This window comes from Paralichthys olivaceus, chromosome 9, assembly GCF_024713975.1.
Source record: "Paralichthys olivaceus isolate ysfri-2021 chromosome 9, ASM2471397v2, whole genome shotgun sequence".
Classification (NCBI taxonomy): Eukaryota; Metazoa; Chordata; class Actinopteri; order Pleuronectiformes; family Paralichthyidae; genus Paralichthys; species Paralichthys olivaceus.
The window spans coordinates 17842688-17854470 of NC_091101.1; the positions used below are offsets into that span (position 1 = coordinate 17842688).

Here is an 11783-nt window from a genome sequence, read left to right on the forward strand (position 1 = left end):
CTTCCAACCCAGGAGCCCTCCCTTCAGCTTATACAGCTCCTCAAAGAAGGCTGTTTTAGAGAAAATCTGATTAATTCGTTAGAACACTACTGCTTTGGTCCGGGGGCGTGTGTAAAAATACTGTGTGTATGTGACTTCAGAGGAATAAGCTCGGGGAGGTGTGGGCAGTGTGAGTGTTAGAGGGGGTAATACACATATGGAGTGAAGTAAACAGGCCAAGACCTGGACACAAACTCCCTCAGGCACTTGGCCTCTGTTGGATTTTGGTTTCATCTGTAATTTTCTAGTACATATGCCACACACACCATCCTCCATGTTTTCCTGTAATTATTGTTGGAACCAGGATTTAATTATCACATGAATAAAATCACCCCAAAGACACGTTCAACGTTACTTAACCTGGGCCGATTCTGAACACTGCAACAAAACATCAAGTGCATACTCATTTTCTAAATTAATGCATGAAAAAAAGAGTTTTTTCAAAAAACCGGATTTATAAACAACTAATAGAACTGTCCACTAACATTAGGAGACCTGGAGGGGAAATATTTCTCCAAGATATAAAAATTGAGTGGCTACTTTAGTGACTCTATCATAAAGAGCCATAATGAAGTACTTATTTAACTGATTTCCAAGCTTGGAAATTTAAAAATACCTCACTGAGGCGAAAACATTGTCTTATGAAAAGACTATGTGTGAATGTGCAAGGAAATCCTTTCTTGAAGCTTAGAGACGAGAAGAGTGGTATTAGTTGGATTTTGGTAGCCCGGGCGACAGATGGCTGCTCTGCCAAGCCTTCCACAATCTGTGCTAATGGCAGGTTTACAGAAATCTAAGTGACCCGCTGACTTACTGCTGTGCATCAAGGCTTTACGAGGAAGTATCAAGTTAATTACAAAACCATTACGCTTGTTGCTTCTTCTGTTTATTGTTGTGACTGAGGTTAATACGGCAAATTAGTAGCATCAATGACACTCTGGTGGCTGATCCATGTTCAGTTTTCAGTATAATAGACTGGATTAAAATATTGGCTTTACCATAAACTCTAATGAAATACCAGGCTTCTATTGTGTGTTATCCACATCCAATGTCAGTGATCTTCGGAGGTCAAAGCCTCTGACTTGGCGCACAGCTAAAGAAGTAAATCTGTGTGTGGTGGATCAGTGGAGGATCTGCACACCCCCTCAGCCAAGTGTAATTGATTGATTAATGAGGGAGCTGACTGATGGATTCTGTGGATTGTCACACCTTGGCAGTAAAAGATAATTAATTAGATTGGCGGATGTTCCTGTTTGGCCTGTGTTCAACTGTCATATGGGGACAAGGTATGAGATCTGTTTAAAGCTGCCCAGACAGGTTCACTGCTGCACATCACTCCGCCGGATCATCAGCCGGGACTTAACAGGCAAATACAAAGCTAAGCAGTCTAAACTATTCAAGCTGCTTTCCCAATCATTGTGCATTAGTGCTCTGCATATAACCTGTAGCTTTACACTCACATGTACAACTTTAATATTTGTATCAGTGAAGGAAAACATCTTAATTCTCTTGTGCACCGTTATGAGAAAGTCAAGCAAACAGTTGCTTTAGAAAGGGTGATGAGATGTGGGGGCAGTGGCTCCCTTATGAGAAACATGAGGCTTTTATGTAACATCCAAATCACCACTGCAGTTTGGGCAGAAAATGGTCAAACAAACGGTTTGACTGACTAGACTGAAAACTGATAGTGTTCAGGCTTTTCCAATAAATCCCACTCTTCTGTTAATACGCCAGTTTAAACAACACGTCTTTTTTTATACAACACATAAATTCAACTATTACTTAGTTTTGTGGCCTATGTATCAATGGCATTTGTGTGAGTTTTTTAATGTTCCTGAGGTTTGAGTTTTGAGTTTGAAGTTTGTCTGTTTGATTTTCTTTTTATCATTCAGCTTTAAATGGACAGTTTTATAAAGGTTTACATATGGAGTTACTTTACTTTTAGTAGAAATCACAGCTATCTCTCCTGTTTGGGCTTTCTATATAAAAACACCAGGAAGACAATCAGAGAGTTGATACCTTCGCCAAAGCAAACACCCTATCCACATTAAAGAAAATAAAATCTAAAATCCTGGATCCTCTTCTTTATCCAGACCCACTCCAGGATTTAGTCAGTTGTTCCTTTGGTCCTGCCCCACCACACAACTAAGATTCACATAAATCGGTTGAAAAGTTTTACTTCATAATCCTGCCAAGTAACAAACAACCAGACAAATGCGGATTAAACATAACCTCCTTGGTGAAGGTAATAATGCAGATGAATACGATGCCTCTCCATGTCACGTCTACCCAAAGTCAGTAGCAACTGCTCTTCATGCCACTTTGTTGTCAAGATCCTAAAAAAAGAACCTTGCACAGTTTTGCATAAAATGAATGCTTCTGTTTTCTGTATCCTGTGTATTCTGTATTCTTCAGCACTTACACTCATTCTGATACCTTTACTCGCTTCACTGGGCCAAAACCCCCCATCTGAGTGGAAGTAGGGAAATGGGGCTGCCTATCTAGTTGTAATTGTTTCATTGGTTGCTTTGTCATTTAGATCACATGAAATCAACTGAAACACTCTGCCAGGAATACTCATTGTGTATTGATTCATTTATTCACAGGTATCTTGGGCTAAAGCCAGGTTAGTGTTAATGTATGAGTTTGAAGTGGATGAATGAAAGGTAATGTAACTTGCCTCCCCCTCATTCAATCCCCTGTGACTTGTTAATGACATTAAAAAGTCACAGGGACCACTGGTGAATCAGTGCAATACATCTGTTAGAATATGTGTCATAGTCTAATTGTATGTATATGATTTTAATCCATTCAGATGTTTTATTAAGTCATTAACAATTCAGATCCATCACTGTGTCACTGTCAGATATGTGCGTACTGCACACAGGTGTATATCTTTGTGCGTTTGGACTGTTCACATAGAATTGTATTTTTGCATGTCCAGGATGAAGCCACTAAAAAAACAAAGGTAATCTCATCTTCACGATGAACTGTCTCTCCAGAGTTTTTTCTCCAGTTTTAGCCGCACAGGGTTACATACAGTCTCATAAGCCCCTTACAGTTAATCTGCTGCCATTTTAGCCGAGCACTATATGTGGAGAGTCAACACTGTCAGGACCGCTGACTTGTCTCAGTGCATTACAGAACCACGGTATTACCACTTCTTAACAGCACACTGTTTGCTGTGTAGCTAAATTAAGGCAGTGATGCTGTGTTTGTTGCTCACAGGAACAAACTCTATTAGGTGCTGAGCCAGTCAGAGTTTCCTTATGTGAGGTTTTTCTTTCAGCATAAACTTAAACAAGGCTCTTAAGCAGCAATGTTTTTAGTGAACTGAATTATGAATGTACCCATATAAACAAGGGTGTTACCTGCTTCTGTCTGTTATAATCTGCAACTCACATGTGACCTTTAGCCAGATGTATTTTTAGCAGCGCTAACTCAACTCAAGTGATGCTGTAACTTTGATGGCCTGCTGCCATAACTGTTACAAACACATGGTCATCACCACCCATTTCTTTTTCCTTACCTGGCTCACAAGGGGATTGTGTTGCTGCTTTTGAAAACACAATTCTACAGCTTCAATTAGCTGCAGGACATTGTTGTTCATTTTTAAGTTCAGTTTGTAAAACTCCTTAGATTTCAATCCATATTTTTTATTTTATTTTTTAGAATGCCACCTGTGGTCTGGTGGACGTTGACTTCACTCTATATTATAAATCATCTCCATATTTATCTAATCACTATCTTTATTTTCTTATATATACTGTATATTAGCATGGCCTTTGGTGCTGTTTGGCCTTTAATATATAATTATCTATTCATGAACGTGTTGTTTAATATTAATAATACAACACCTCTTCATCCAGCTTAATCTTCATCAGTTTAAAGTAACTAAACATTCCGTTAATTTATTTATGTGAATTGAAAAAAGCTGATTTGACTACAAATGTTTTTCAGCCCCAGGTTTGTTTTATGAGTTGATGTTGCAAGGGTTGGTATATATCGGTTTGCTGATAACATCAACCGATATGAGTATCTGTGTTTTTCCGATATGCAGCGGTATGAACTTCTACAGGATTAACAATGTAAAAATGATGCATGTATATTGATATGTTTATGAAAAAAATATGGTTGGACTCTAAATTCATATTTATTTTTCCTTTGTGGTTAAATTGTAAATTACCGAACACTTTCTATATGTATGTTAAAGTTGGACGATGAATTGGTATCAGAAATGTTTTGCTCCCTATTCTTGGCATCTGCGTCTGCCCCTCAAACTCCACGTCTGTGGGACTCTACTTGTTAACACTTTGAGGATCACCTAAGGTAACACACTCAAGTAAGATGGTGACCAAACATCCTTGCTAAACATCAGCATGTTCTCATTTTCACCATGAGCATTTTGACGTTAGCATTTAGCTCAAACTACTGCTGTACAGCCTCAATGGTAAATATTTGCGTATTTTCCAATTATATGTTGCAGCGAGCACGTAGCAAGAAGAAGTGATTAGAGCTTGAGATTGAGTCAAGAAGATGCATCATCAGTTGGGGGACGGCTGCGTCTGTTTGTTTTATGGGGGCTGCGGTTGGTGGTCGGCACATTTCTGCGGCGCAGTGAGAGGCAGAACAGCAAATATGGGACCAAACGGCTTCCCACAGACTTACATGTTCCAACTAATGGAGAAGGAGGGAAGTAGGAGGGCTGAATAATGGGCGAAGTTTCTACGAGGACAAAAATAAGAAAGTTGGGGATGATCATAACCATATGGAGACTGCATTTTCCTGCAAGGGTTGAGTGAGCCAGAGAGGGTGGGAAGTTTAGGGAGGGTGACAAAAGGAAATAGGTTGGGACAGGAGAAAGAGAGGGTGGAAGAACGTAAATATTACTGCCATGGGTTGAAACATCTGGAAGTAAAGATAATAAAACAAAAACTAGAAAGAAACTGAGGATTAGCCTCTCACCTGAGAGTGGAAAGTTATGTGTTCTGTTTGGAATTTGAGGAGAGAGACAGGGCAGGGGCTGAGGGAGGCAGAAGAAAATAGACGAGTGGGGAGAGGGAGAGAAAAAGGAAGCAGTCTGCTGTTTCACACACTGGTGGTGAAGTTGAGCCCCTCGCAAGAATTCTCCTGGCTGTGTCCGCCATCTGGAATGTCGAGTCACTTCCTCTGTCTGTGCTGTGCTCTTACGGGGTTGTCCTCTTCCTCTCTGCTCCCTCCCTCTGCTCTGACAGCACTGTGAAGAACCGCTGGAGACCACGCCAGTGCGGACGGGACTCTTCTGACAAGACACACGCGCCAGCACACAAACATCCAGCATGAAAGTGAGACCCCTGGATTAGCCCACATCCAACCAGGCACCATCTGAGTGGAATCTGGGCCTGGAAGAGGCAAAGACAACTGCAGTCATCAGCTGAACTTTCTTTGGAGGGTGTTCCTTTTCCCTTATATGGCTACAGAGCTGAGAAATCATTTGAATTAGTCTGGTTTCTGTTGCATGCCTGTCTGGTTTTAGTGCTGACTGAGTTCCATCTGCTGTGTTTCTGTCTCTGCTGCGTGCCTGTGTGGGAGCCGTGTGTGTGGCTCCATTTGTTTATTTTGCCGTCTTAGTTCTTCTTTTCCAGTTGTTTGCATGTGGGGCTTTTGTTTGGGGACAAGAGGAGAGCTTGTGTTTGTGGTTAAGCTAGAGGCAGCGTCATAGCCTCAGGGCTGACTGCTTCATTCAGACTCTTGCTGTTTTTCCTCTACCTCCTGTCGACCCCCCCCCGCACTGCTGTGATGGTCTGTGTTTGTTGGAGCAACACACCCACCTCGGTGCAGAAAACTGCAACCAAAAACTGAAGCAGGGTCTCAGCACTGGAGGGTATCATCAGAAAGGTGGACTGGAGCTTCTGCCAAGAAGCAGGGTGTTGTAACAGTGGACTAATCTCACCATCAGCTGGAAGCTTCTTTCCTCCCACGATGCAACAGGATGTGTGACCCAACAGGAGCCAATAGGTGCACAGGAAATGCCAGCTGATACAGACGAGTTGGGTTTGACACTTTGATCATGAAGAAAAAGACCATGGCAGACATAAACACTTGAATAGAATGGTGTCAGGTTCATCAACTCATGTGGATGACTTTTATGACCGTATCACTCAACATTGATTGCCATGGCGACGGCGGCATGGTATCATCGCGACATCAGCCGCGTGCACGCAGAGGACTTGCTGGCACGGGCAGGGAGGGATGGCAGCTACCTAGTGAGAGACAGCGAGTCTGTGCCAGGAGCCTACGCATTGTGCCTGCTGTGAGTACACACACACACACACACACCTACAGCCAGGTTATGGTACCTATCACAACCAAACGTCATTGCCTATATGAGTCACTTTAAACTATCATGATCTATTAGATGGCACATTCTGTGTGAGAACCTCTGAGCTGGTTATTTAAGTGATGCAGCTTTAATTGGTGATGTGTGAATCTAAACCTTAAAAACTGACTCCCTTCTCTCCAGAAATCATTTGTACAGAAATGATTGGACGTTACTTTATTTGTCTAATTTTGAGTCCCACCTCCTTTAAAACATTGAATGAATGATTCGCTCATAATGGCTTGCATTAATAACTGTTGCCCTCAGTGAGAAGAAACAGAAAGCAGCTCAACTTTATGTGAAGCCATGCTTAATTACCTAATCTTGTGAAATTCTATATTTTGGCATAAAGGATTGGAAACTATTCATAAACTCCAACATTTCAGCAGAATGTCACCATCTGTAAATTGATTCAGCAGCTTCACTCACCCTGTCATATCCATCACTTTCATCACCATGTGCCAGCAGGCAGCAGAGGAGCTGCTATACGGCTGTGCTGCCAGCCTCGCACATACACCCTCTCCAGACTGTCCCGTCTGAACACGGTCCATCTCAGCCAGTCAAACCCTGGCTCAGGACTCCCTGTTTCCCCTCTTTACCCCACTTTCTTCCCTGGGGCCCCTGGAAGAGGGCGGGAGCTCCAGTGACCGCACTACGCCGACTGCTCATCAGCCCCAGCCAGATACATTCCTGAAAGCTGAGCCCGGTCGCTCGCAGTGCTCCCTCTTTCCCTTCGTTCTTCTCTCAATATCTGATTCCCTCTTCTGTTGACTTAAATTTCTCCATACTTTGGTTTTCAGTTATTCTGTTATCACCGGTTCCCTTTGGCTCATGTAAAACATTACCTGATCAAAAGCTGCCATTCATCTTTATGTGGTGCCTGAAACAAATCCCCTTTAAAGTGAATGGTGGAGATGATCCAAGTGCCTCTTACATTGTATCAGGAAAACAAGCCACATCATTAGAGATCTGTAAAACAACTGGCGCCTTGTTAAAGGAGGTTATAGTGCTTTTAACTACTGTTAGACATCTGATCCTTATATAAACAATTGGTTTAAATATATTTTTCCTTTGAATTTTGGTTTAGAAGTGTTTTGTGGTAATTTGCTATAATAACAGAACTTTCTTTGGTTTCCAAAGGTTCCAACGTCATGTTCACACATATCGTATTCTCCCTGATGCAGACGGCCTCCTCGCAGTCCAGGTAAGTGATTGTGGCCACATCCTGAATCCTCTGCCTGACAAGGAAGACCAGAGGAAAAGGAAATAAAAAGTTTCTGAAACCTTGGCACAAACTGTAAAGACACAAAGAGCTCAGATGGAGCTGCAGGGATCAAACAATGGTTTGTTATTGCTGTTGTAAGGAGAACAGGAACGTGTTTGTGTTTCTTCTCTTTGCAGGGTCTGTTACAACTGCAGTAGCCTTGTTGTTTGAATGGCATCTCTGCCATGTGGCTGCATGCTTGCAGCATGAGCTCAGCAGCACAGAGGAGAAATTGTTTTTATGTCTCAGAGATTCCTACTCAACCCACATACTAGGTCATTGAGCAATGGGTGCGCTTATTTGTTATATGTGCATGTATGAGGGTGTTTGTATTAGAAATAATGAATTTGTTGGATGTGGCAGAGTTGAAGCCAGTGATGGTATGTGTCTGTTTTTGATACTCTGAGAAGGAGGCCATTTAGTCAACAAATGACCTAATTATTACACTATAGAAACACACAGACACAAGCACAAAGTTCACAACCACAAGCGCACACACACATACTCGCAGCGGGTGGGAGAAAATAAGAGTAAGAATGTCTGGCCCTGAATCGCATATCATATGTGTTCTTTTTTAGCCATCTGCAAAAAAGTCCAATAATGAGTTTAATAACGATTGTCTGGCAGTTGTTTTTCAAGGCTTTGACTTGGAAAAATCCTCTGCTTTCGAATGAAGACCTTAAACTCTGTTGCTATTTTAGTTGTTTTTTCCACTGCCATCAGTATAAACCTGCAGTTCGTATTTTCCCTCACTGGATTTGCTCCACAAACTCTCAAAGACGCATGCTTGCCTCCTTGTTTTTCCAAGAAGGCCACGGAGATATATTTTTGGGGCCGTTTGGTTTCTCACCATCCTTCTTTTTAATTGCTTTTCAAGAGATCTTTGTGTTTTAAAAGAATAATATCCATAGCTGCTGGTGAAACCCATCAGAAGCTTGACTCTGTCAACACAAAATAAAAATAAAAAACTCTAAAAAAGAGGACACAGGGAAAGAGATTGCTTTGCATTTGGTCTAATGTCCCATAAGTTGGATTTGAGCACATGACTTCTCATACTTTACATGTCCAGCACCTGTGCATGTGTTTGCTTATTTTTACCTTTTTGCTCGTGCTGCTTTGAGGGCCACTGAAGTGTAGCGATGCAGGTTTTAGTGGAAAGTTTGAAAGTCATCTTGCTTCTGCTTGTGCCTTGAATTTGCGAGCGTATGCATGTGAAAACGTCTATGACATGTTTTTATGGGGGGCTTTTTAGCCTGACGGGGAATATTGGACCACAGTGAAACATGCCGGCCACCTGCTGCAGTATTCAAGAAGTAGATGTCAGTGATGCCACGAATTGTGCCGGATGCAGGGCGCTGATTTTAAAATCCTCCTGGGGTTCCTTTTTATCACAGCAAGTCATCTGCGTGGGACTTTTTCTGTCATGCAAAAAAATACTTCTGCTTTATCCTACAACGAAAGAGTCGGGGGAGGGAGGCAGTTATTTTATCAAAGCCCTTACGTCAGAGTTTTCATCATCTCTATTTCATAAAAAGTTTTTTGAAAGAATGTGATTTTGAACGCAGTAGATTTGATCATTTTTAATAGTGAAGTACATCTTCTGCATTTTATTACTCACTGTAAGTTTGCCATAAGAAATCAAATAACAAAAATGACTAAATTAATAAATATGTGTCATCCATCAATTGTCTGACTGATATATTGGTTGGCCGACATAAATCAGCCAATATTGGGTTGTATTTCTGTTATTTATAATAAAGTTTATAGATAAACTTTAAAATATCATGGCTCAACTGCATTTCTTTGTTGTAAGGGTTTGATAATGTCATTTTAAGAATCCTTTCCAATTTCTTTTAAGCATATATGAGCCAATATATCTGTAGCCCAAATTTTTTATCCCATAATATCGGTCTCGCATCCCAAAAATCTATTTCGGGTGGGCTCTAATTTATTATCTATAGAACTTAATTTGTTTTCAGTTTCTATGATATTCTCTGGTCTGTCAGGACATATAGATGATAGTGTGAGTTATACAGTATTTCAAGTTTATTCAGTGACTTGTGTTGTGTGTTTGTCTCACAGACAACACAGGGGGTGCAGGTGAACTGTTTCCGGACACTGGAGGACTTGGTGTTGGGATACCAGCATCCACACAAAGGCCTCGTTATGCCGCTGCTCTACCCTGTTCCCCGTGACATCGACACAGGGGATGAGAGCTCAGGTAGACCCACTAACTGAGATCACAGAAAAACATTTTGAATGCACATATCAGTTAATGCTTTATATTGTATATGTTTCATGTGTACACAGATGATGAGAAGCCACCTTCAGTTCAGCTTTTATCAGGACCACCAGCTAAACCAGGCCCTCCTGCCCCATTCCTTGATAAATTACAGGAGCTGAACACATCCAGGTATGATTCTATGATTCTACAGCTTAAATCTCAAACTCTAATCAATCATTCAAACTTTCTTTCAGATTTGTTCCTCGTGTAAAGCCTCTCCTGCATGTGTAGTCCTGCTTTTGTTTGGTTACAATATCATATAAATTCATAAATTGACTGTTTAGTAGCGTGTAAATGTAATTGTAGTGTCACATTAATGCCAGTCATTTGTTATGTTCACTTCTTCTTCTTCTTCTTCTTGCAAGTTATGACGATCAAGCAGAGATAAACCAAAGGAGGCAACTTGTAAAATGCTTTTTGCTCGTTTAACTTGTTTTGGCCTATTATGAAATGTTGATATAAAACAGTGAGTGTTGGTCAAACGTAAACAACTGAAATGCCAAGAGAACAGAAATGGCTTGCACAAATATTATAGTTCTAAATCTGTCTGTGTTGTTTCTACAGCACTGCAGGTGACGTGATGGGTCTGCTCAATGACTACCTCTTCAGTGAGCTCCCTCTCGACATTGACAATGTGCATAAAGGGGCAACAACTCTATGCCACCTCAAGCGTACTCTGGGTACTGCCTGCCAGGGCCTGAACAGGTCAGCATCATTCCACTTGTAATACTGGGGGTAAACCAAATGTGTGGATTGTAATGTATAGACAGTACTGACAGGCAGTGATATCGCATACTATACAGTGGTGTGGGGTGCAAAATCTGGAGAAAGTGGAGTTAGACTCATGTGCTAGGTGATCTGCACCGGGTTTCTGATTTATTTCAATTTACAAATATTGATATGTGATGATTAAACAAAAGTTGTGTATTGTTTTGCTCCACAGTGAGATTGACCTGACTCTCTCAAGTCTAGAAACCCTGGCGAAGGTGTTCGACCATCCTAGCTGCTCTTTGACACACAACAAGGCACAGGTACATATACTTTTATAAGAACTGGAACGGACATCAGAATGTCTGAAGTGGTAACCCAGAACTGTGAAAGGTTATGAATCAATATCCGTATGCATCACCTTAATGGACCTGTCTTTGTCTTTTTGGAACAAGGGCCCAGAGATGGACATAGACATCTTGTTGTGTAAGATTTCAGCGTTGGTCAGCCTCCTTTCTTCACTGGAGAAAAAGGTATGTTTTTGTTTCTGATCAGATTTTTATGACCAGGTGTTTTAATCCCTCTTATTTTCGGAACAATGATAAAATCCATATTTGTCACAGTCCTTTAACTTTCAGTGGTGGGTCAGGGGTTAGTGTTGAAGGTTGAGGATTGAAAAAAGACCAAACTTGTGATGGACAAATATAGTATCTAACATTTACGATCCTCTGGCTGTGAAGGTGTTAAAAGCACTACAAGACGCTGTGACCAATCACAATCTGGCAGTCCAGCCCACTCCACCCCCACCTGAGCCAACACCCACCAGCAGAGCACCTGTAAAGAACCATGTCAGACAGGTGCCAGTTCACTCCTTTCAGGTAAACCAGCGTGAAAAAGCCTTGTCATCTTAAAACCAACCAAATTCTGTCATTTATTTTTTACAAACCCTATTTTAAACTATAACACAAAGTGAGGAAAATAATACAAATATTTGTTTGTCTCTTTGTCACCAGGTGAAGATGGTGAGGTACGGCAGACAGACAGTTTCTGTTGATGTGGACACAGGAATGCTGCTTTTTGACAGAAAAGCTGGTTCATTCACTGTTGAAAAGGTCTCACATGACAGAAGT

The 11783-nt window shown here is 41.3% G+C and overlaps 1 protein-coding gene across 2 annotated transcripts in view; it reads left to right on the forward strand.

The window, feature by feature from the left end:
* The window catches only part of inppl1b (inositol polyphosphate phosphatase-like 1b), a 28809-nt gene that overhangs the window by 6406 nt on the left and 10620 nt on the right, over positions 1-11783 (forward strand). Inside the window, exons 2-10 of one of the 2 annotated variants that reach the window (XM_020080392.2) lie at positions 5274-6331; positions 7538-7601; positions 9744-9882; positions 9972-10074; positions 10510-10650; positions 10889-10976; positions 11109-11186; positions 11394-11531; positions 11667-11781. In XM_020080392.2, coding sequence (XP_019935951.2) covers positions 6195-6331; positions 7538-7601; positions 9744-9882; positions 9972-10074; positions 10510-10650; positions 10889-10976; positions 11109-11186; positions 11394-11531; positions 11667-11781 — 1003 coding nt within the window. In that variant the 5' untranslated portion in view covers positions 5274-6194. Of the gene's footprint in view, positions 1-128; positions 6332-7537; positions 7602-9743; positions 9883-9971; positions 10075-10509; positions 10651-10888; positions 10977-11108; positions 11187-11393; positions 11532-11666; positions 11782-11783 lie in introns of those variants that run through there. The other variant, XM_020080401.2, reaches the window with a different exon arrangement.